Source organism: Cuculus canorus, chromosome 1, assembly GCF_017976375.1.
Source record: "Cuculus canorus isolate bCucCan1 chromosome 1, bCucCan1.pri, whole genome shotgun sequence".
Lineage (NCBI taxonomy): Eukaryota > Metazoa > Chordata > Aves > Cuculiformes > Cuculidae > Cuculus > Cuculus canorus.
Window position 1 is genome coordinate 155,589,023 of NC_071401.1, and position 25,418 is coordinate 155,614,440.

General features: G+C 45.7%; 1 protein-coding gene across 5 annotated transcripts; it reads left to right on the forward strand.

Moving 5' to 3' along the window:
* The first annotated feature begins 725 nt into the window (after positions 1-725).
* On the forward strand, positions 726-24,947 carry TEF (TEF transcription factor, PAR bZIP family member). 5 transcript variants are annotated; one of them, XM_054071702.1, is made up of 5 exons: positions 726-1,061; positions 13,205-13,531; positions 15,000-15,220; positions 15,900-16,111; positions 23,574-24,947. In XM_054071702.1, exons 1-5 carry the CDS (start codon positions 959-961, stop codon positions 23,614-23,616), a joined length of 906 nt encoding a protein of 301 aa, XP_053927677.1. In that variant the 5' UTR covers positions 726-958; the 3' UTR covers positions 23,617-24,947. The 5 variants fall into 5 exon arrangements, with proteins under 5 accessions (XP_053927677.1, XP_009554919.1, XP_053927691.1 ...); XM_009556624.2 differs by having other exon boundaries at positions 727-1,061; positions 18,027-24,947; XM_054071687.1 differs by lacking the exon at positions 726-1,061 and adding an exon at positions 6,677-6,950.
* The last annotated feature ends 471 nt before the right edge of the window (positions 24,948-25,418 follow it).

The following is a 25,418-nucleotide window of genomic DNA, read 5'->3' on the forward strand; positions in this document are numbered from 1 at the left end:
CTGACACAAGTAAGACATTCCTTCCCAGGCCAGATCCTGATAAAGAAGATCAGTCCTTTATCCTCCTGTTTCCAATCTATCCCTCCATGATAAAAACCTTCACTAACAGGAGAGGAGGAGTTTAGCATGTTGAAGATCTTACCTAACCAGCTGTTACCAGAGTATTTGCAGGGTTCGTGAACTCTCTTGCCTTACATCACTGCTCTCTCTGAGAGGAGGCTGTCAGCTTTCTGATAAAACTCTGTGCCACTTACAAAGAGAAATCCCACATTTTGGGGATGATGCTCACTTGATAGGAAAGATGCCTTACACCGTTATCAGTATCAGCTTAGGCGGAACATGTATTAATTGTTGCATCATACACAAACATGGTCGCTATCTGCATCTCAGAGAGCTGAGAAGTTAGCAGGCAGATGCAGACAGTGTGTGTATCTCTGCTGGGCAGTCTGCGTGGCTCAGAGCTCCTCAAAGCCTCCTGAGAGCCCTTCAGAGGATCCCTTCGCCGTTGCGTTTGCAGCTGACGCGTACCCTGACAGCGCGCACTTGCTTTTTTCCCCCCTCCCAACACGTATATTTGTTATAACACCTTGGGAAGGAAAAGGGTGCTGCCTTTGCAAAGTTAGATAACTGGCCCAGTTCTTTGCTGCCGGATTGGCTGGGAGAGGCCCTGTAAAACCACGCTGGCCAGCCGCCCGGTCCAGCCCTGTGAGGCTGTGAGCTATTTCCACAATTGGCCACTTCAGAGTGGGAGAGGGGGAGGTGAAGACAGACGGGCAAACTGCATCTCCTCCAGGCTGCTTCCCTTCCCTCCTTGTTTTTTCTCAGCCGAAGTAGCTTGGCAAGCCTGCTCTGGGTGCCTCCGAGCCCTTCCAGCAACACCCAGGCGAGTAGGGTGTAGTGTTGGCGGCCGGGCACCTGGCCCTCCCTTAGCTGTGCTAGAGCAGTCCCAGGACAGGACATGTCAAGCTGCAACAGCGCCGGGGGCCCCACTGCCCTGGACTTTCCAGAAGTCCTGAAGTCCCTGCTGGAGTATTCCTTACCCTGGGCCAACAAGATGACAGGTAGGATTGAGAGAATGCATGATGGGGTTTCTGTTGTGATTTCTTCTTCACCTCCTGAAGTTGCCAGGTGAGAAAGGGGGTGGATGGTCCTGTTTGCTGCAAGATCTTCAAGAATGGTTCCCTCAGGTGTCCGAGTCAGATGGGGAGTTCTGACACCAAGCGTGTTGTGCAACTAGGAGGAAAAATGGCAGCAATTGATTGATTACAAAATCAAAGCTCCTGCTTCTTTTAATCTCTGTCTTCAGCTATTTCTTGGAAAACCTCAAAGCTTTGTGCAAAAAGAAGTGCTCTGAGCAGCTTCCAAGATCGCCATCCAGGTTGTCTCATGGTTAATAACTGCTGAGCCTCCAGATGTTGCCTCTTCCCAGATGCAGACTCTTCAGGGAGACTGGCCCACGTGGGGCAGGCAGACTCTAAACAAACTTTGTGTTTGATGCTGCAGTTGTTTATCAGTGGAAAGCTGGGGTAGGGAACACAGCAAATGTTATGTTTTCTTTGGGAGAGCATTTCAGTAGTCCTAGGATTCCCCATTCTCTGTGCAGCAACCTAGAAGACAAATGGAAAGGACCCAGGAGGTTATTTAGCCCTGGCTTCTGCTGTGTGTAACACTTCGCTCTTGCTGGATTCATCATTCCTCTATTGCTGGGTGTGCTCCAAGTGCGCATCGCACAACTCAAGGGCTGTAGTTTTGGATAGGATGCCACATGCCCTTGGCAAACTGTTTTTTTGCTGTGTATTAATGTTCTCTGCCGAGTGCTGGGGGGCAGTGTGGGAACAACTTGGTCCAACAAGCTCATGCCTAGACACGAGTGAGTTGAACTTGCAGAAACAAACATGCACTGAGCTCACTCTTCTGTAGGGAGTTGCTACCAGGACATGCAGGCAGCTCTGCAGTCTTGAGGGGCAGTATGATCCAGAAGGCAGGAACAGGAAAGCCAGATGCAAAGTGCGGAGAGGGACTCTGCTCCCGCTCCAGACTCACTCCAGAGTCGCTCCAGAGACGGGAGAAAAGGTCGCTACTGCAGCAGTAAAAGACTCATGGCAGGACAGGCAGCTTCCTTGACCTGCTGGAATACAGTGAGCCCTGTGGCACTTGTCCAGCTCCCCGTGGGAAAGGAGTTAATAGGGCAAGGGGAGCTGCCATACCCCCTAAGGGGCTCATTTTGTCACAGTGCCCCACTGCTGCCACCTGTGAGCTGGCTCTCTCCTTTGCTGAGACTTGGCCCGCTAACAAGCGGTGTGTTTATGTATTACACAGTATGAAGCTCCATGTGGGGAACAGGGCATGTTTTTGGAGCTGACTGATACCCAGGTAGAAAGCTGGTACCTGGCTGGGAGGAGGCAGAAACAGCCAACGGAGGCTCACGCGGTGCAGAGCCTTGCTGTGGCTAAGCTGAAGTTTGGCTGCCTCTCTGGGAGCTCCGGTCTCAACAGCCAAGTGGATTGAATTAATCCAAGGGAGGAGTGCTGGCAAGATTTATCTCTTTGGCAAGAGTTGGAGTGGGGGATAGGTGAGGGGATCAATGATTTTCAGAAGGAATAATTTAATCTTAACTCAATGTGGCTTATTTGGCAGCTGAGGGTGCTATTTTGTGGCAGGTTTCTTCCTCACCCCTGGGACCACCCTGCCTCCCAGCATCATCCCCCATAACCCTTAGAATTGTCCTTATTATGCCACTTCCCTCCCAGGCCAGCGTTCCCATCGTGGTCCTTTCCTCACAGGGCTCAGTTCTCTCCTTCTGGGTCTTCATACCTACACACAACTCGTCTGCATTTGCTGGGTCTCAGGCCTCTGTCTGAAATGTGTTGTGCTACTCAAACCTCCCAGTGGGGCTTGCTGTACATGTGCTCCCACCCCATGCCTAGTGCTGGGCTGCTTCTTGCTTGCCTCCCTGCAGCATCAGCTGGGCTGTCCTGCATCACCTGGCCCTGATGAGATTCTCAGTCTGCTGCATTCCTCTCCTCAAGTCTCATTGTCCCCCTCTCTTCCTTCTCAGCTGCAGAGCAAAGGAGGAATGATAAAAATCCAGGCAGATCCCAGCCTAACCAGGAAGATACAGCTGATGGTGCAGTACCCACTGTCTGCTGGCAGTGGCTTGAACCCCTAATTCCCAGAGGCCATGAGAAAAAGCTCTCAGAGCAACCTCCCCCTAGCTGGCAGAGCAGGGCTGATGCCTGAGAAGGGTGCTGTGAGAGAGAACCCACAGGAATGTTCCCCAGGAGCTCCCTCCCTCCTCCTTGCCTTTGGGTTGAGAAGCTAACACTGTACAGGCTAAACCCTCTTCAAGCAAAGTCACAACCCAGTGGTGGTGCCGAACAAACCTTTGAGTGGTGGAGCCTGGGTGGAAAAATGTGCTGGAGGAAGAAAATGGTCAATATAAAGGGAAAAGCCCTGGAGTAGAGGCTTTTGAGTGAATTTAATAACCTCCATTCATATGGTCATTACCCAGGAAAGCAGCAGGCATTGAGATCTACAGGGGGTATGTGCGCAGACCCTGTTCCTTGAAGGAGCTTTGGACAGCATTGAGACGCAGCCAAGGAGCCTCCAGCATTGACAACAATGGAACAAAGCAACCATGAGAGCCATAACTTAAAGGACAGCCTGCAGCCTGCCCTACTTTGGCTGCATCCCCTTGCCCAGTTCCTAGAAGCTGCCCCTTCCTGGCCTCCCTGGGTTCTGTTCTTTTTCTACCACAAGCTGTTTACCAGGCAAAAGCCTCACTGAAAGCTCGCTGCCCCTTGCCGAGCTGTGTGCCGCCCTCTGTCATGTGTGGTCCGACATCTGTGTTTCATTGCCCCATATGCAGTGGCATCTCCCTTTTTCATGCATGTGCTTTTTTCCTTCTGCCAGCTGAGCTTGGCAAGATGGAGGGAGTCCGCAGAGGCAAGCAGCAGCCCTGGAACACGCTGGGCAGCAGAGCACAGACTGTGCTGCCTGCTTCTTGCAGCTAGATTTATCAGCCTTGATAAACAATGCATCAACCTGTGCTGTTCCAGCCTGTATGGGCAAGGTGGCCCCTTCCCAGCTCCTCGTCAGGCAGTACACACGCAGGAGTTGGACCAAGAGTCCCAGCCCTGTCACTTGCGATGGAGGGAGCAGATTCTGCCTCTCAGCCTATGGAAGAGAAGTAGCTGGCAGGGAGGGCAGCTCCCTGTCTGCCCAGGCTGAATGGAGATGTCCCCTAGTCCTCGCTGCAGCAAGGCAATGGGGGAAAGAACCTACTCCAGGTGACTTCTGATGCATTCCTTTTCCTGAGGGGATGAACTCAGGCCTGGTTTTGTGTCACAAAGACCATCAGGGTTTATTAGCAAGGGTCAGTTCCAGTTGTGCCGTACCACCAAAATGAAACACTTGCGGTTTGCAGAGCCGCAGCTGAACCAAGCAACGTGCCTCAGCATCTACCTGGGAAGAAGAGATCCCATTTCTGTTGTCTCTTTAAGGGGACACCTCCACCCCAGCATGAAGAGGTCCCATTTCTGTTGGCTCTTTATTGGGACACCTCCATCCTGGCATGGGAGGCTCTGTTGGCTGTAGATGGGTCTTTGCCAGGGAGGTTGCCCACCCTCTCCTTGCTCCCAGCGCTATGCGGTAGGTTCGCTGCGGCAGAAGAAGCCGGTGGCTGCAGCGCCTGTCGCTGCTGTGAGCTTATTCATTGTGTGGGAGAAGCTCCTCAGTGCCCGCCTGCGCTCTCAGGGATGAACTTGGCACCGTTAGCTCCCTTTGTATGCTCAGAAGCTTTAATTCCCACAGCACGGCACTCCCTGGTTGAGGAATCACAAGGATCGCGTGTGATGGTGAAAACTTGAGAGAGGTTTCTAGCCCCCCTCTGGCCATGACAGCAGCCGCAGTGGAGTCCTTCTCCCTGCCCGCCTCATACGCGGAGATTAAATCCAGGTCATGCAGGAAATGGGATCTCAGCATCCTAAGCATATTTAGGGAACGTATTTAGGGCCCGGCGGCGGTCCGGGGGCCTTGCCGGGGTTGCAGAACCTCGGAGCCCATCCGCCCGTCCCTGGCTGTTGAACCCCGGCGGGGGCGGAGGGAGCGGGGAGCAGATCGGGGCTAGGACGGGGACGAGAGCCCAGCGGCGCCCACGCGGCCCCGCGACCGTTACCGGCTGCACCTCCACACACGGCCGCCCCGACAACGCGCGCGCAGGCGACGCCACGCCCCTTCGTGTGACTACGCCCCCCCGCTTGGCCACGCCCCCAGTCCGATGGCGGGGGGGGCGCTTGTCCTCCGTCCTCCCCGCCTTCGGGAGCAGCTGGCGGTGACGCAGCGCCCGGAGGCGGTGGGGACGGGGTGGGGAGAGAGAGCGGGGAGCGGAGTGGGCGGGGTCGTAGCGTGATAACGAGGGGAATGGGCGGGGCCGCCGCATGCTAATCATAGAGTCATAGGATAGTTTGGGTTGGAAGGGACCTGAGAGATCATCCCGTTCCAACGCCCCTGCCATGGGCAGGGACACCGGCCACCAGACCAGGCTGCCCAAGGCCACAGCCAACCTGGCCTGGAACACCTCCAGGGATGGGGCAGCCACAGCTTCCCTGGGCAACCTGTGCCAGTGCCTCACCACCCTCATGGTGAAGAAATTCCTCCTTCTGTCTAGTCTAAATCTGCCCCTCTCCAGTTTATACCTATTACCCCCTGTCCTATCACTACAAGCCTTTATGAACAGTCCCTCCTCGGATTTCCTGTAGCCCCTTCAGGTACTGGAAGGTCAATATAAGGTCTCCTCAGAGCCTTCTCCTGGCTGAACAAGGCCAACTCTCTCAGCCTGCCCTCTAATGGAAGGTGCTCCAGCCCTCTGATCGTCCTTGTAGCCCTCCTCTGCGCCCGTTCCAACAGCTCCATATCCTTCTTATGTTGAGGATTCCGGAACTGGACACAATACTCCAGATAAGGTCTCACAAGAGAGGAATAGAGGGGCAGAATCGCCTCCCTCGCCCTGCTGGCCACGCTTCTTTTGATGCAGCCCAGGACACGGTTGGCCTTCTGGGCTGTGAGAGCACACTGCCGGCTCATGTTGAGCTTCTCATCAACCAGCACACCCAAGTCCTTCTCTACAGAGCTGCTTTCAATCACATCATCCCCCATCCTGTATTGAAATCGAGGATTGCCCAGACTCAGGTGTAGGACCTCGCACTTGGCGTTGTTGAATCTCATAAGGTTCTCACATCCCCACTTCGCCAGCCTGTCCAGGTCCCTCTGGATGACGGGATTCCCGTCCTTCCGGTGTAGCAGCTGCACCGCTCAGCTTGGTGTCATCTGCAAACTCGCTAGTGAGCGGCGTGCCCGAGGCCTCCGCATGCTAATGAGCGGAGTGGGCGGAGCCACCACATGCTAATGAGCGGCGGGGGGTGAGGGGGGCAAAGCCTGCCCCTGCACGTGCCCCGGCGGGCGGGGGGCGCGTGCCCGCAGCGGCGGCGGAGGGGCGGGCCGGGCCGCGCCAAGCCAATCGGCGCCGGCGCTCATGAATACTGCAGCGCGCGCCGGGGCCTCAGCTGCGCCGCGCATGCGCCGTGCCGTCCTGCCGTCCTCCCCTCTCCCCCGCCTTCGCGCGACGTCCCCGGCTCTGCCGCTCGTCGCTTGCTTCGAAAGGGGTCCGTTCCCCTCCCCCCGCGCCTTCCCGGTAGCCGTCGCAGCCTGAACCGCTACTGACAGCGCCCGCACCCGCCCGCCGGCCTCGCGGGGAGCTATGCCCGGCCGCGCCGCGCACCAGGAGGCGGCAGCGGCGGGAGGAGGAGGGGGGGGACCAGAGACCGTTGCGGCCGCGGGGAGCGCGGGGGCCGCCGCGCAGCAGGAGGAGCAGCAGCAGCGGAGCCTGGCGGGCGCCTTCCCGCTGGTGCTGAAGAAGCTGATGGAGAACCCGCCGCGGGAGGCGCGACTGGGTGAGCAGCGCGGGGACGGCGGGAGCGCGCGGAGGGGGGGGGAGGGGGGGGGCGCAGCGGCGGGAACGGGCGCGGAGGGGGGAACACACGGGACGGCGGGAGCACGCGCGGAGTGGGGGGGGACACGGGACGGAGCGAGCGCGCCCGAGGAGGCGGCGAGCCGCGAGGGCAGCGCGAGCTCGGGAAGGAACGGGATATAGGGAGCGCCCGCGCGGAGGGAGCACGGGGCGCAGGAGTGGGGGACCCGGTGTGGGGGAGGAGGGGGTAAGCGAGGGACCCACGACGGCGAGAGCGCGCGCAGGGACACACACGCACACGGGACGGCGGGAGCGCGCGCCCGGGACGGGGGGGACGCGGGAAAATAGGAGCGCGCCAGGGAGCAGGGGGCGAGCGGCTGTAGCGCGCGGGGGGGAGGGGGGTGGGACATGGGACGGCAGGAGCGCGCGCGCTCCCGGACCGTAGGGGGGCGAGGGGCGGGAGCGCGCGCCACCCTGCCTCTCGCTCGTCCCCGTTCCTTTTCTCCTCCTTCTCCCGCCCTGTTCCCGCCCCGGAGGGCGGGGCTCGCTGGGGTCACGGCAGGACTCGCTGCGCGGGGGGGCAGCCGCGGGGATGGCATTCGTTCTCTTCCCCCGCATCCTCCCCGGTGCGAGCGCCCGTCCCGGCGGTCCCCGGGCGGTGGGGCTGGGACCACCCGCCGTCGAGGCTGCCAAACGCGGCTGCTGCCGCCGTCCCCTCGGGTGGCCGCGCCGGGCACGATCGGGGTGTGCCACGCACCGTGCGTTTCTCTCCCGAGCTGCCCGAAGCGTCCCCTGCCTCCAGACACAGCGGTGGGAAAGGTTCTGAGGCTTCCTTGACCTTAATTGCCTTCAGAGCCAGGCGATGACACTCACAGGGCCCTGCAGATTAGTTTTGGTGATAATCCATAAGGCTGTGCCTGCACATGCAACCGTGGACAGGCTGCAGTCTCTCTCTCTCCCACTGGCGATGCAGGCAGCAGCTGTAGAAATAACTGTGCAGGTTACTTGTAGTCTAGCACGCTTCTTTTTTAATTCACTTGGTGTTATTTTTGCCCTTTGTGTATCAGTTTGATTTTGAGGAAGGGTCAGGTTCACCTGCTCTGCTGTAGTGCCCAGCGTACTGGCATGTAACAAAACCTATGCCTTAATTGCCTTAAAAGTTGTGCAGTGACGCGCATAACCAGTAGCTCCCTTCAAACAAGGTTTGGTGATAATCCGTAAAGCTGTGCGTGCACATGCAACCCTGGACAGGCTGGAGCTGTCTCTCTCTCCCACTGGTGATGCAGGCAGCAGTGTGGAAATAACCGTGCGGGTTACTTCTAGTCTTCAGTGCTGATGGCACCCTTCTTTTTTTTTCTTCATTTGGTGTTATTTTTGTCTTTCTGAGCATCAGTTTGATTTTAGAAGAAGGTTCGGGTTTATTTGCACTGCTGTAGTGCCCAGTGTACTGGTGTTTCACAAGATAAGTCCTCACACTAAGGAATTTTGAAGTTGAGAATGATTTTTGGAACACCAGAAAACATCCAGGGTAGGCCATAGCGGAAGCAAGGTTGGCAAAATTGTTCCTAGTGGGGATCCTCGTTAAGATCCATTTACTTTGTACGTCTGCCATTGCACAATACTGTGTAAATGTATCCATCCTGTGATTCTTGCCAATATTTTCTTTTCCTTTCTGTTAAAAATAAAAAATGTCAGCGTCTGATAAAGGTTTTAGTGGTGTTGCTATGGTGTGGACTTGAGTCCACAACATTAGGGGATATTTTTTGAAGATATCTGCACCCACTGTTTTCTACAGGCAATAGCACCAGCAGGAGCAAAGGAGTTGAAAAAGGAGTTTGTGTGTAGAAACTATGATTATAGGGGGCTGGGATATGGTGACTTTGTCTTAGGAGTGTTTTTCTTGTCTCAAATCATGTGGTCTGGCCTATGGAATTATAAAATTTTAAAATGAATGCGATTTTAAGGTAGTGCATTTTTCTAAAATTAGAAATATTTGATACTTTTCCTTTTACCAGATGACCCCATTTCAGCTTGGGAAGGTGTTCAGCTTGACTCTCTGAAGCTTGCTAGTGAGTCCATTGCATTTTGATTACCCCTCTCCATTCATACTGTGATGAAGTTCAGATTGTTCTCATTCTCAAGATCTCTCAGTAGATTTCCTTAGTCCACCCAGTGCTATTTCACTTCACACTTTGTGGGACTTCTTGCTTTCTATTTGTTGATCACTTAGGCTTTTCTAGTTTGCATACTTACAAGGTGAAGGAAAGAATGCCTTTTGTGTTAGCAGGTAGTTATTCCTAATTTTACAAAAGGCTTGTCAGTAGAACTGTGGCTCAGCGGACTTCAGAGGATCCTTTTATATTTTCTGTTCCTTTACAGCATAGTGACACAGCCAAAATGCAAAATGTTAAATAATTACTAATTTACTTAATACAATGGTGTGTTTTCATCAAGCTTTCAGAGGAAAGACCCAATGCCTTTTGTCTGGAATGCCTGTTGACAAAAATGGAATTTTCTGCCTTATTCTGTGAGAAACAGTACCAGCTAGCTGGCAGTGTCCATTTATAGTCTCCACAAGCTACCTGTGGGTCTTCTAACTGCCATAGGTAATTTGACTACTTGGTGAGCAAGCTGGCTTTCTAATCCTTGCGAGCAACAGAGGAGGGCATCCAGTTCCAACAGAATGCCATCATCTTGAATGCCCTGCCATATACTGAGTATATCTGACTGGCCTTACTGCACATGTTGTTGTGTACCTCATAGGAATTAAATAAATAAAAAAAAGTCTTTTTATAAAAAGCCCTGTAGGGCAAAGGAAGAGAATTAATATTCTGGAGCAGGAGTTTAGGTCTCTCCTATTAATAACGAGCTGCTGCATATCCTTTGAAGGATGCCTTAATCACTAGTTGTGTGTTGCTGTGGCAGGAGGGATGCCTCAAACATCATGGTAATGGACATCAGGAGTACAGAACCCTATAACCTGTCTTGTTTCATTGTCACAAGTGGGACTTGAGACTGATGGAGCAATAAGCCTCACTCTATGTAGACTTTTCAATATGATTAGACAATATTGTTTGATGAACAAGAGGAACTTGGTCAAAGAAATTTGTTCTGTTGGTGACTGGGGTAGCACTTGACAGTTGTGACCAAAATGTCTTTTGGTCTAAGTTTGGTTTGTTGGGTTTTTTTTTTTCTTTTTGTGAGGGGAAAAAAACAGGATGTGGAATAAAGCGCTTTCCAGGCTGCTGCTTTTGGCTAAAAGCAGTATTTCCAACAGCTCGAGGACTGGAATGCTTTGCCTAAATTACTTGGCATAAACCAGTGACCTCTCTGTTAACAGCAGATGTACAGCCTAGTTAATAGGTCACAGTAGCAGAATGAGGGGGCTAAATCGGACATGAGCTATCAGCTGGAGAAGTACAGTCCAGATTTACCAGGGTGACCTTGAATCACTGCAAATGGAGCCTCTTAGGATACTGCAGCTCTGCTGTCAGGTAATACCTGTTTACACTATAAATATCTTCAGAGAATTAATGTTTCAGATCTCTGTGCTGGGGCAGGCAGAAACTTCCCCCTCAAGATGCAAGAAGCTAATTAGTATTTCATTAGATATTGTGCACCCAGCAGGATGTTGTGCAGCAGAAATAAAGATTAAATGAATTGAAAGCAAGCCAGTTGGAAAATGTCAATGCAAAAATGATCCTATACCAGTTTTATCTTTTTACGTATCACATTTGAATTACACGGGCACCCAATATGCTTGTTAACGTCTTCTGGTTTAATTTGTTTCAGATTTTGCTGTTAGAAGGAGGGAGGGGGAGGCAGAGAGAGAGGAGGGGATGGCATAGCTAAACAAAGACAGCACTGGGGTCCAGTGCTTGCCAGTTGTCAAGTTGTACCAAAAGGACAAAACCATTTCAGATGGTCTTCTCGTGGGAAGGATCTAATCTGGTGTGAGCCAGGGAAAATGGCAAGAGGAAGCTGGAGGGACAATACTCTTTTCAGGTTCCTGAGGTGCAGCATCTAGAATGATAGTTCCTGAAGTGCATCCTGGATGATGGCGCACATCTAAAAGGCATTACAAGATCTGAGAGGAGCCGCATATGGCAGTAGCACAGTCTTTTTGGCATCTACCTTCTGAAAAATATATTTAAGCCTTATGTTTAGCCTACTAATCACTTAAGGTTTCTTTTCTCCTCTGTTGGAGGTGTTGTATTAGACATTGTAAAACAAAACACTGCTGGCTTGCATTGAAACGGACATAACTTCGAATAGGATACTAATGTTTTCAAGCATAAAGTGATTTTTTTTTTTAATTGACATTTTGACTCAACACTCACAAGCTTCATATTGTATTGATTGAAAAATAGTTATTTACAAAATGGTTCCAGTTTGGTGAGGTGCACTTCAGTGAAACCATCCTTAAATGTGAAGTAGAGTAGATGGTGTTTCTTTATTAGCTTCAAGCAGGAGCCTTTTAGAGACATTCAGGTTATTTGGATCATGACTGTTAACCTGCAGGTTTACTTTACCCAAGCAAAGGGTAGGAAAGCAGCAGAACTCCCTGCAAAAAGGGGTTTATAGCAGGGATGGGAGTTAAGAGGTGACAGGTCAGAGGCAGGCAGCAGTGTGAAGTGGCAAGGGGAGGGAGGCAAAAAGCTGCAAGATAAGGTTAACAAAGCTCAGGTCCAGGAGCCACTAGTGTGAATTTAACATGTTTTTTTGGTAATTGCACTAGTCCCAAGACCGAGGCTGGTGAATATTTTCTCAGCTGTTTAGTTTGAAATCTGTATCCTTTTCTGTGTAAAATGTTCGGAGTATGGTAGGTTAAAATTATAATTTAATTTGTATGGCAGCACTGTTCTTGAAGCCATAAAAAGCTCTTTCATTCTCAGTTCCACACCAGCTAAGGCAACGGCAGAAGGAATGCCAGTTCTATCAGAATAGGTTTTATATAAATAGGCTTTTCTGATTTAGAGCAGAGTTTCACCCCCACTCCCACCCCCGATAAAGAAAAATACTCTTAGTGTACTGTAGCCAGTCTAGAAACCCCTAATGCCAGAGGTTTGTGCCTTTTGTGGGGCCAACTTCTGTGACTACTAGAGATCAAAACTGGTCCAGTGTATGTCACTGGAGTCCTTGTTTCATTGAACTGAATATTTGTCAGCTTCCATGGTAAGACCAGATTTGCAGTTGGTTGAGATATGACTGGCAACCATTCATTTTGATGGCAGTGCTGGCTCAGTGATGGCAGAACTGTCATTGCTTCTGCAACGCCTCCTTCAGTGGTGGTGGAACTGCATGGCTGCATGGAGAACTGGATCAGGAAAATGACTTGGTTCTTTTCTTTTCCTTTTCTGCCAGCTTATTTTTATCTCTTATATTATGTAATTATTCCATAACTTGAGTTTTCTGCTTGGATTCTGTCCCAGACAATTGTTAATATTCAGTAGCTATGGGGAATATAGAAACAGTCATTTTTTCTGTAATATGTGTGCTGTAGAACGGTAAATGGAGAAAATTTCCCCAGTCTTCTGTGGCCTGGGGGTGGGGTGTGGGAGTATATCGTATTAGACATCTCCACAAAGAGTGAAAATTGTAGGTAGGTATGTTGAGCTATCTGTAGTGAACAGCATTTGGAGCTCTTGCTTTGTGTGGACATGCTGAGTCATTTCAGAAAGAAATGCTTCTAAAATACTGAACAATAGACATCTAGGTCTCTGGTGTCCTGTGGACCTTTTGACTGATTTTCAAATGTAATCTGAAAACCTGTGTTCCTTTCTTGTTTGTATCTACATTATTCTTCTGCAACTTCTTTCTTTCTGCACAGAATAAACAACTGCTTCCTTGGAGTTTTCTTAATGGCTCCTTAATCCTGCCTAAGGACACACTCATTTTCACTGTCTGCCAAGATGAGCCTGTGAAAAACAGACTATTTTGCAGTGACTACTTATTAAGCTAGGTGCAGTATTATATCACACTTTGCTAAGTTATTACAGCGAAGCTGCTGGTCTTCAAGGCTACTCAAATGTCTGTGGTCCAGCCATCACAGGGAGTCAGAGCATTCCATACAGAGTTTCATATGAATGTTGTCTTTCAACATCTGATTTTTTGGATCATGTCATGAGGCAGAGCTATAGCTTGCTGAATTTCCTTTCATGGGGATTTTGTTAGACTCTTAAACCTTGAGTCCTTCCTGTGTTGCAGCTTGTACAATGACCTACTTGTATCTTTCAGATAAAGAGAAGGAGAAGATAAAGCTTGAGGAAGATGAAACAGCTGCTGCCAGCACTATGGCAGTCTCAGCTTCCCTTATGCCACCCATTTGGGACAAAACTATTCCTTACGATGGCGAGTCTTTCCACCTGGAGTACATGGATCTGGATGAGTTCCTGCTGGAGAACGGAATTCCTTCCAGCCCTACTCACCTGGATTTGAACCAGAATCCACTCTTGCCTGTGGCTGAGCTGGAAGGAAAGGAGTCTGCCAGTGCCTCCACTGGTTCTCCTGCATCATCCTCTTCCACTGCAGTTTACCAGCAATCCGAAGCAGCCTCCAGCACAGGTAGATGGAATGATACGGGGCTCTAAGGGACTTCTGTTGTGCTCCTAGATCAAAGAGGAGGCATGTTAGCTGTGGCAGGTTAAGCAGCACAAATGTGCTCAATGCAGAGCCTTAGTCAATGTGTCAGTTCCTGAAGATGCCGCCTCTCCCCTTCTTTCCCTCTTTTCCTCCTGGAAAAAATGAGTGACTGTATCCCAGTTTGCAGTCTATTTCTTTTTTGAAATTAGAAAAGCCGAAACAGGAACATTAAAGTAGTTGCTTTCTTGGTGTTGCTGATCTAGTGAGAAGCTGGATATGTTGAGATAATAGTTTCTCAGGTTATTCTACAACAGGTTTGATGATTTGTGACAAGTCCTCTGTGCTGCCTTTGTGGCTTGGTCTTCTTGGGTGAACTTATGCTCAGTTACTGTATCTCAAATGACAGTGCTTGATAGAAAAACAATGAAATTATCTTTCCATGCTAGCCTGTGAAATGTGAGAACAGACACTTGGAAAAGGTGTGGTAATGATGCAATTTGATGTTCTCTGGTGCTTTGAAGTGGGAACGGAGTAATAAAGAAAACTGTGCTTTAAAAAGTACTAGGAAACAACTCTTACTGTTCATTTGTAGTATGGAGATCTTCTCTATTCAAGTGTTTAGCAGCTCAGTTTGCCCTAGATTTGGAGTTTAAACATGATAGCTGCTAAACTTTCACAGAACCATTTAATGAGTTTTATGAGCAGACTTTGCAGAAAGTGTTATGCTGAGGGCCTCTCTGTGAATCTGAGAGAGAAAGGCAAAATGTGGATCTCCTTCAGTAAGACATAGGGTGTCACTTTTTTCTAGGTGACATGAAAAAAATTATTTATTGATCACTACTTCATATTGCGCTGACATTTGCAGTTTACGTATGTGAAGCTTGTAAGCAGTAGACAAATATGACAGAGTTCATATGAACGCTATCAGTGTCCGACAACCCATTAAGGATGTTTGTTTCCGTGTGGTGAAGGAGTGGAATTCTGTGGCATTTGTAACAAACGCACCTTTATTTCGTCCTTTCTGTGAAAGTGCAATTGTTTGACCTCTGAAGATTCCAGGGACCAAGGTCTTTGGGCAGGCTTGTTTCCATAAGGCTTTCTGTGGTACAAAAATCAGGCTGATCCAAGCTTCTCACTTCTTACTGCTGTGGAAAGTGCTTCTTAAGTGCACAAAGCATGTAGTTTTTTGCCGAGGAAGTATTAACTCATGTTCTACATCTGTCTGCTCATGTCTGTTAGTCTGGCATGTGTTTCTGGAGTTTGTTAGAAACTGGGCTGTGTAGCTTCTCTCTGTACTAGCAGCTGCACAGCACCAAGCACACCTCAGGGAAATCCCACATAATGCTATTAAATACCACCCACAGTAGAGCAATAGAGATACCCAGGGTGGCTTCTTAGTAAATTCTCATCATCCTGCTGAATGTATTGTAACTTGTCCTGTTGTTACCAGAGTCCCCACCACAAAATGAGAGAAATACTCCCAGCCCCATTGATCCTGACTGCGTAGAAGTTGAGGTGAATTTTAACCCTGACCCTGCTGATTTAGTGCTGTCCAGTGTGCCTGGTGGTGAGCTCTTCAATCCTCGCAAACACAAGTTTACTGAAGAGGACCTGAAACCGCAACCAATGATTAAAAAAGCCAAGAAGGTTTTTGTCCCAGATGAGCAAAAGGTAACAGATTTATTGCTGCAGACTTCTCTACGCCTTGATCAAAGTTTCTGACTCTTTGTCCAAACACTTTGACATATAAAGCTAATGCACTATACCTATGTGATTGGGCAGAAGCACTGCCAAGAATAGAATTGGCAAGTCAACTGCTCTTTCTGCTGTTCTTATGGTTTGTTATCATGAGATAATTACTGAGTAGGAGCAACTTATCATGCTACGCACAGAAATTAGAAGAACTTTCAAGTCATGTCCTTGTCAATTGCACTTTTGAAGATCACTGTATATATTTGCCCAGCATGATGTCTGATCTGGCTTTAAGCAGCCCAGCCAACAGAACAGGTTGTTTTCTGTGGAAGTTCATTCTCCTGTAAAGGTCCCCTCCAAACCAAAGCGTTCTATGAATTGAAACTAAGGAAAGGGAGCATTTCAGTTGCACAGCGTCTTAGTAGCTAAGTCGCTTAATCTCACTAGTTCTAGCAGTGCGCTTAATATATCTTAAAACAAGACTCGTGTAAAGATGAAATTTTACAGTACTGTTGCCTGCATTTTGGTGTAGAAGCCCTGCAAACCAGTGAAGGAGATTTTTCCATACAGCAGTCAGTGTGAATGTCATAATACAATAAAGAGGTGTCTGATATAGTTGTCAGGTTGGCATCTTTTTTTTTTGTTGTTGTTGCTACAGGATGAAAAATATTGGACAAGGCGAAAGAAGAACAACGTGGCAGCAAAGCGTTCCCGTGATGCTCGGCGATTAAAGGAGAATCAGATCACAATTCGGGCAGCCTTTCTTGAGAAGGAGAATACGGCCCTGAGGACGGAGGTTGCAGAGCTGCGCAAGGAAGTGGGACGATGCAAGAACATTGTTTCTAAATACGAGACCAGATACGGACCCTTGTAAGCACACCCCTTTTCCTTGTTAGGCTCCTTGTTTTAGCCTCTTCGATGTCTCTGCCTTCTGTAGAGACTCCCAGAAGTAAAGTTTATGGAGGCTTTACCATTTTGCATCTACACAAATAACCCCAAACCCTGTTTCTGTTGGCACAAATTGTTCAGGCCCTTTTCTGATCATTATGTTGCCCAAAATCTTAGTGTCCATATTTACAACTTTGTTTTTAACACTGATAGAGCATTTTCTGATGTCATACAATAGAACAGATTCACCTGTCTGGAGGAACAGATGTGGATCCCTCCTGACTGGACAGGGCTTTTACTGTCTTTCAATCTCCATTTTAAGTGGAGAAAGAGCCTAGGAGACTCTCTTGGCTTTTTTTGCCTTTTATTTTTTTTCTTTTTAAACTCCTGCTCTTTTCTCCCTCTCTACCCCCACCTCTCCCAGTCAAATTGTAAAACATAATTTTAAGATACAAGAGATGTTGCTGGGCAGCATCATGAAATTATTTCCTCTCCCATTCAGAGGCATTAGAGGGAATCTGTTGTATAGAACTCTGTTCCTGTTGAAGAGGAATAGGGGAACCTTTAGGAAAGGAAGACAGGAAAATACTCAATTTCTTGTAAAAATTGGGGTATCTCAAGGTTAATGCGTAAGTGTTATGCAGACCAGAGTCAGTGCAGTGTTGATTAAAATACTGCTCAAACATCTTTGTAGATTCGAAACCTGGATAACTTCCAGGAACAAAGGAGAGAGAACAGTAGATCTCTCACTTTACAGATACAGGCTAAATAATTTGTTGTGGGTTTTAGGCTGTATTTCTACCACCACCCCTCATTTTTTTTCCTCAGACGGACTTCTGTCTTGAACTGCTGATTAAGCAGCTCCTTACACTTAACAGAGAAGTGAAGACTTAGAGAAAGAGGTCTGGCTTATTAGACAGAACCTTGAGTCTCATCTGTTAAGGAATTGCCAGTCCCTTATCCTTTGAAAAAAGGTTGTTTTGGTTTTTGGTTTTTTTTGTTTTTTAAGAAGCAAGCAAGCCACTGTTTCTTTACTGCACCTTACCTGTTGTACAAGAGCTTTAGAAAGGGTTTTGGTCCTTTGCATCGTCGACACTATGGAACCAGCTACACCCACTCTAAACATGAACAGTTTACCTCACTATCTCCTGTGTAGCAGCATATCTGGTCTCACCATGCCTGCTGGTTCTCCCTCCAGCATGTTTCCTGTTACAAAATTAACACACAAGACTTGCCCTCTTGGAAGTAATCCATTCTCAGCACCAAGCGCTGCTTCAACAGTACATGGTGTTAAAAGAAAAAATATGTTGTGTGTGATGTTGGGACCTTCTACGTGACCTACAACGGCAAGAACCAGAAGCTTTAACAGAAGTATATGTCTTTTAACAAGAGAAGCTGTCTTAAGATAGTGGCTGTGTCAGAACTCTTAGGCTATGCTTCCTGGGCTAATACTTATATTAGGGAGCACATGTGGGTTAGGGACAGAAGATGTTTAGGATAGTTTCCAGTTCCACTATTGAAATCTAAAAAGTATATTTAAGAAAGCATTGGGGTTTCTTTTCCCTATTAAAGATTTCCTGCCTAGCTTATTTTTTCAGCTTAATGTGGAAACTGATATGAGTTTAGACCAGTTGTGCATTAGCATCTTAAGGAAGTGGAGAAGCAGGCTAATCCAGAACGCTTAAAATAAATGTATGCTTTGAACTATCTCCCCCTCTGTTATGCTCTTAATTTGACTAGAGTAGCTCTTGATGCAGTGTTGGTCTAATTTTCAAACATACTAAAAATTGTCACCCTTTCAGCAGGGGTTTTTCTTTCACAGGGTGGTATGTGGTGGTGATGGTGGGAAGTATGTTATAAATAAATTGTCACACTTAACACTTTGCTTTGTTTAAAGTGACTTATCTGATTCCGAGTGATGCAACTTTAAAGACTTTTAAAAACAAAGAAACTAAAAAGCACATATGAATCGCCAGTCTTCAGAGTGAGCAGTGAAATCTGTGAGGTGTCCCAACACAAACAACTGACGATGACCCTGCCTGCCTGCTTGCCTGCAAGTACTCCATCTGAACTACCCAGGGCTGGGCATGATGAAAAGTGCAAAGTCTCCTTAATTCTGTATATGGCTTTCTTATCTGTCTTTCTCACTGTAACTATGAACTACAATAAGCTTACTTAAAAGACTCTCAGAGTTCATGTCTCAAAGTCTGTTGACAAACCTGTGTGAACAGTGACTCTTTGTTTTGGCACTCGAGTGGAAGAAAATAGGGAGTTTTAAATGAAAGTGTCTGTAAATATTTAAAACTGCTATATTTTATGACTCATTTTCCCTGCAGTAGAATGGAATTTATTTAATACTGCAGCTCACTTCTGGTACAGTGTAGCATTTTGTGGAGTACTGTGAGTGCAGAATTAAAGACACTGGGAAAACAGTCTGTGACGTATGAGACTTCCAGTGCAGAGAAGTACAGCAGATGTACTGAAACAATCCAGAAAGCGCCACAGTGTGCCACACAAAGAGAAGTAATAAACCTCTATCAAATGACCCATGTACTAGTAAAACACTTCAAATGCTTTCCTGCTCCACAGCTACACTGCTGTAACCTGCCTTCTGCTTTATTTCTTTTATGAGGCTTACCTTCTTTTATGGTATCTTGCTGAAACAAGATCTGTTCTTCTGTTAACGATTTAACAATCAGAGAAAAGGTGCTAGTCTGAGCTGCTGATCCCCATGTCTTTTTGCAGTCTGAAACTACCAAATGAGTATTGGCTCCACTGAAATTATGACTGTTAGCTGCCATGTTACAATTTTCTGTCTCTTGACTATGTGAGAGCTGCGGTTGCAAAACAGTGCTCTGCTCTTCTGTTTTATAAAACAGAAACAGCCAGTGATTTCTCACAGTTACAGTGGGCAGCTTAAGTATCAAGACCTTTGTACTGGTGTGGGAGAGTTGATGAAAGCTTGGACAGATTGCAGGCATGTTTGTGTGTAAAAGATGGAGGAAGTGGGTGCAAGTTCCTTTATAAGAGTTGCATCAGCGTAACAAGAATCTGCGTTTATATTGAGGATGCTTAAGAGCAATTTGCTTGAGAAGGAGTACTTAATTTCTGGGGAAGTGGTACAGGGCCATGCTTGTAGCCAATATGGAGCTTGTAAGACAGGAGTGAAAGATGATTAGTGTATTCATACCTGGAGATTTGATAAACAGCATACGCCTCAAGAAAAATAATTCTGAAAGCTTTCAGAAGCACAAGTGCCAAAATTGAGGTGCAACTAATGACCAGCAAAGCTCAACACTATCATGTTGAACCAGTATTTTGACTTTGATTAACCCAAGAGATTCCACCTCTAATGTCAGAGCAGAAAGGCAGAGAGAAAAAGGTCCAAAGAAGCAGCTAGTGTTTTAAACTTCATTTAAAACAATAATAAAAATCTCAAGCGCTAAAATTTAACCGCTTTTGTGAAAGCCTTTTTAAAGACCATATACATTAAATGCAGTTATCGATCTATTATTTTTAATGGACCATGTTCTGAAGTCAAGAAAGTGTTTTTAACTATTTTGCTGGTTACTAAAGTATACTTACAAGTATAGTATTATAATTTGGGGTTCTAAAACTCAAAAGTAATCTTGTGGTATTCTCTTCAAATAGATGAATAGTTTAGGTACGTGTTGCTGAACTGTCAGCATAGATCTCTTTGCGTATGAAGTGTTGCTGATTTGGACTGATACTTTTGATATGTACTTTTTTTTTGTTGTTTTATTTTGGTGATCAAGGCCACACCGTAGATTGCTTAAAAAAACCAAACAATAACTCTGGCAGCATGCAAGTGTAGCAAATCTTTTTGAATTTATTATTTCTTTAAATTTATTTCTATAGATTTTCACTGAGCTTTGAATGGCTGTTCTTGAAAGTCATGCTTCCTGTTTAAGTGATGAAGTTAAAGGGTGTTGTAACCGGGCAAGGAATTGCTAGTCCTTTATTTGGGTCTTGCTGTCTTACTGCTCTAGGCATATCTTTTTAATACTTACATATTACACAGGATTTGGTTTTGCAGTATGTGATGTTATTTTAACAGTGAAATATTCAGTCAGCGAGAATAGTGTGTGCAATTCTATTAGCTTTTTCTGTTGTATTTAAGTCTTACACAATGGAAACTAACAGTGAATCTTCATTACATCTTTCTCTCAGAGAAGGCCATGAGCACAGTCTTGTGCTTCCCTGTAGGGCAGTGCAAGTTTGCAGGTTCTGCGATTCATTTGTCTATGGGTTGCAAAACTGGAAAAATCGCACTTTAGGGTGAGTGAGTCTTCACTTTTGTAGTTGGAGGATTGTTTTTGTTAAGAAGCAACATCTTCAAAGATAGCTGAGAAGGTAGTAACTATTTAAAGGAGTGTAGGTATTGCCAGACAAAAGAATTATGTGCAATGCTGAATTACTTTCTTAGTTTTTGCAGTCTCAGGAAGTTAAGCATACTGCTTCAGAGCTCTCTGCTCTTCTCGGAATGATTAACAATGTAATCTTGTTTCTTTGACTAGGATGACAATCCTATCCTAAGTAATAACTTGGGTACACTTTCATAATGGTCATAAGATGACCAGTATTCTTAATAGCTTAATTTGAATGTTAAAAGATGATGAATTGACAGTTAGTCTAAAATTCTCAGAGCTTTTAAAATTCTCTGACCTTGGAACATGCTCTGTAGAGGCCACAAGTGTGCCTGATGCCAGTGTATCCCATTCCAGCCATAAAGGGACCATCTCCAAGGGAAGATCTTTCACCTGTTGCTGAGATCTGCTCCCACTGAAGCCAGTAACAAAGACCTCATTAACTCCTACAGGAAAAAGTCTTCACATTCACACATTTATTGTCAGATTTTAGCAAGCGCTTGAGTCATGGGTGTCTTTGCTTTACTCTGGAGCGTTTTGTGCTGGGATTAGGTGGATGTATCTCAGATTGCAGCTGTTGTATTGGTTACCTGGCCCTATTACTTGTTCATGTACACAGTTAGTGATAGTTTTGATATTCAGATAATCTGATTTTTTTTTTTTTTTCCCTACGTGGGCAGGGTGAAAAAGTAGTGTAGGATAACCTTGTGCTGGGAGAAGAAATGAAAATAAAAAGTTAAATGTGGCTATTTGCGATTTTACACCTTTTCTGACAATGTAACGTTTTACAACTTTTCTGACAAGTAATGTTTTACACCTTTTCTGACAATGCTTTATTTCCCTGCTGCGCTGTTTGGAAGTCCGTCGTGTTCTAGCTGAGGAAATCACTTTCAGCAGTATCTGCAGGACTGCTACTAATTGTACCAAATTAATTTCAAGTTGTGAGGTGCAGTGAAAGGCCAGCAGCTTTGGGAATACTGTAATAAAACCACTTGTTTAGAAAAATATTTTGTGTAGACAGCAGAAATAATGGACTTACACAGAATAGAATATTGCTGCTTCAACCTTGTAAGCCTGCTCAGCACAACAGGGCTTTGTTCCTTGTGATCAGATGCCTTCATTTTTAGTGGAGGTATCTCAGACCTTAGTAAAATCCAGGTAGACTTTGTTCACCCTTGTGGTTTTGGCTGCTAAGCACAAGATGAGAAAGGCAAATTTGTCTTAGTGCATAAATCTCAGTTGTTTTGGCAGCCTACATCTAAATCTGTAAACAGCAAAATCATTTAATACTAGTGTTTTGCCTTTGCAGCGCTATGAGACACTGTCTGACTTTCTAGATTTTCAGATAATTACTCTGATCTGTATATCTGCCACTGTAACACAGCAAAGATAGAAAAACTCAGTGAAAAGCTGGGGAAAAGGTAGAAAGAACAGGTTTAACTAAAATTCTGTGGAGATGCTAACATAATGCTAATTGAGAAATTGGAATGATTTAATTCATGATAACGCAGATTTGTCATGCAATGTAATTTGTTAATTTGATAGCGTGCTATCCCAGAGTCACTTTTGGAATGCCAGCTTCTAAAGCTCAAGCTGCTACAGGGAAAAAGGAATCTTCTGAGAAAGATACCTGTAAAGATAAACGTATAGATACTTGGCAAGGAGAGTAATGAATGAAAGCAGGAAGAGAAGAGTAATGTAAGAGTGTGACCTGAGCCAGATTGCTAAAACTGAAGCCTCACTGTTTACAATTTTAGTCAAATAATTTGGAACCCCTCAGGTTAGCATCATACAGTAGATGTGTACTTGTTTAGGTTTTGGGAATCTCCTTTTCTTGATCTCACTTCAATAGTGCAGAAGAAAGTGAGAGGAATATATAGATTGAAAGGAGAGTTTCTGCAGAAAGGCGTGAAAAAATAGCTGTTGCTTTAACCAGGTGCGCTGTTGCACTGTGACTTGACCTGCCAATGTGAACTGATAGTGCTGTGTCATGAGGAAATTACTATCAGAGGCCCCGATATTTTAAGACCTCAATTCTGCTGTCATTTCTGCATGGGGTGAGCCCTGTATCTGGAGAGAACCACGTGGACTTCACACAACACGAAGTCAGAAGGCTTCTTGTTCTTGAATATGAAGCTCTGCCCAGGCAGTCAGTTGCAGAATTGCATCCTTAACACAGGATCAGTTGCAGTTGTAATGCTGTTGATGCGAAGTGTAATTTGGGTGCCTGTTATTTAGCCAAAACCCTTGTTACTTCATTTTCCCAACTAAGGCATGAGCAGAAGCCCTTTGCTGTACAACATCTGTAAAAAATAAAAATGTACTTCACGTACGTCTAGTAAATTAAGGCATGTGATATTGGTCTGTGGGTCTCAACCAACTTTGCTTGTGTACCTTGCCTGAATGTTTTCTTAGATCCGCAGCTATGTCTCAGTGAGAAGATATGGTGGGATTTGTTTTTCTGAGAGGGCACAATAGCAGCTCTCATCTGTCACATTGTGGGTGACCGCTTGCTACTGGCCAAGATCATGGATGGGTGCATTCCTCTGCACTTTTATGTGAAGTTGTCTGAAATACGGTGATTAACATGATTATTGGAATACTGTATTTTGTATAACTTGGAACATGTAAATACACTTTTAAAACTAATCTGTTCTATGAAGTAATAAATAAGTGCTTCCATTGTAATATCTGAATATTGTTAATGCTTCATGTAGCTTGATTTGGGATTATCTTTTTCCTAGAGAACTACAGAAATCAAAACAAAGATCGATGTTGTGGAATTCTAGTCTAGTTGTGATGCTTTCTATCAACAAAAATGTTTTTAAAATAGTAATGAGCTACTTAAGCAGAGAAACTGAGAATTTGAGGGAATGGATTCTCTTCCAGTCTTTATTTAACAGTGGTCACTCATGATATTCATTACGGTACTCTTCTCATCCCATTAACCAGATGGTTGATTTGTTGGTTTTGAATAGCATTTGGAAATGATTGGTAAAGCTTAGCGACAATTAAAGGTATTTTTTCTCCACTATTCTCTCTTTTGGCTCTAACAGATGTGTCTCCACCCTTCAGCCAGACCGCAGCAAGGTGCAATGAAGCGACAAGTGACTGTTACTGAAGCTCATTTGTAACCTAGATAGTCTCCACCTCTATTAGCTCTATTATGTACATAGATGACACAAGTATCCTGCTGTGGAGAGAGAAAATGATTAATGACTTGAGGTTTTGCTGAGTGCGTGTTCACTGGATGCTGCACAAATGGGACTTTCATCAGCTTTCATGACCTTTTCTATCTTGTGTTAAAAGAAATGAAACAAAACAGTGGAGTGAGAATCGTGAGTGGTCTGTTAGGAAATGTAAACACTTGGGTTTTGAGGAGGAGGTAAGATTGATCCATCAGCCTTCATGCAGAGATTAGCCTGTGATGACACTTTATCCAGCCATAACATAACTTCTTTAACAGCATAGTGGAGCAGCCTTCTTTCCGTTAACAGCTGGGTTTGCAGTGTTCTATAAGTCACAAAGCCACATCTTTTGTAGTGGGCAGAGATGATGGCATTTCTTTTTTTTTTTCTTTCTTCTTTTTTCCTCCTCCCTTGGTGTCTCTAGGCTGTAATGTAGCTATGAGACCACTAAGCATATGTGCAAGTTATTCAGAAAACTCTGTTCCTGTAAAGCTTTTTGAGAGAGACAGTCTTTAACTGAATAGTTGGAGGAAACTTATCTGCCATATTGGGCCTGAAATTCTCTTACCTCTTGGATAAAAGGTTTTGTTGTTTTTTTCCTGATGTGACACTCGTCTGTCCCATTCATTCAGTGGGATGGATGGTAAATCTGCACAGTATTTATGTAAATCAGATCTTAGTTTTAAGGCATGTTAAATTGTTTAATCTCTTGGATGTCTACTCCATGAGGTTGTCTATGTAATTCCTGTCAACGTAGCTGCTTTTTGAAGTAGTCCATCAAGTGCATCTGAGATCATCCTGACTGAAAGATTCTATAGAAATTAAAAGACGAAATAAAGATTGTAAAGTGGCTGGCTAAAATTGTATTGCCATAAATGGTTTTAATTTATATGTGAATCTTTTGTCCCAAACCACTTATTTTGTACATAAACGTATGCACTCCTGGCAGCTGATGGGTGAAAATAAAGGTGCTTAAACAGCAATCTAATGAGGAAAGGGCATTTCACTGTTGCAGAGTTGGTATTATTTTATATTTCCATTTATTATACTTTTTTAAATGTATAAACCACAGATTTCAATTCTTAAAGTCTTCAGCTGGGATTTTGTGAGTAGTTTAAATTCTTTCACCTCTCTGCTCGTAACTGGTTTTTAAGAAAAAGAGAAGCTTTTGTTTAAAATGTAAAGTTTTGACTGTATTAAATTCTATTAGTACCCTTCCTTTTTAAGAAATAAAATGTATATTCCACTATGCTGAGATCCAGGAATTTTGTTCCCTAGGTAGCACACTCTGCTGTACGCCTCAACTGCCAGCATACACCTGCAGTTTGCATTGAAGTCGGGAGGCATGATCAGCTGACTACCTTCTAGGATTAGGCTCTTGCTGTGCATTTCCCACATGTTAAGTGTGCCAATAACAGGTATAAAATTCCCCACCTTTTTGTTTTCTGGATTAATTGATTTCAAGTGCTTTGCTTGCAAGGTTTTACATTTGTCCTGTAGTGACTCTAGGCTGAGCTTTTTCAGGTAGGGTGAGGAATTCTGACAACTAGCAGTCAGCCACAGACACTTGGACCTCACTTTACCTATTCCTTCAGAACAATCAGGATTTAGTTTCTTTCATGGAAGAAGTAAAGTTCAAAGTAAGTTAGTTTTGACCACAAGGACAGCTTTCTCCATGCCTTTCTGTTTTTTGTCTTAAACCATGGTTGGTTG

Coding starts and splice junctions, on each gene's coding strand:
- TEF (XM_054071687.1), top strand. CDS start 6,758: ATGCCCGGCCGCGCCGCGCACCAGGAGGCGGCAGCGGCGGGAGGAGGA. Junction 13,532..14,999: donor CGAAGCAGCCTCCAGCACAG/GTAGATGGAATG, acceptor TGTTGTTACCAG/AGTCCCCACCACAAAATGAG. Junction 16,112..23,573: donor GAGACCAGATACGGACCCTT/GTAAGCACACCC, acceptor TGGCTCTAACAG/ATGTGTCTCCACCCTTCAGC.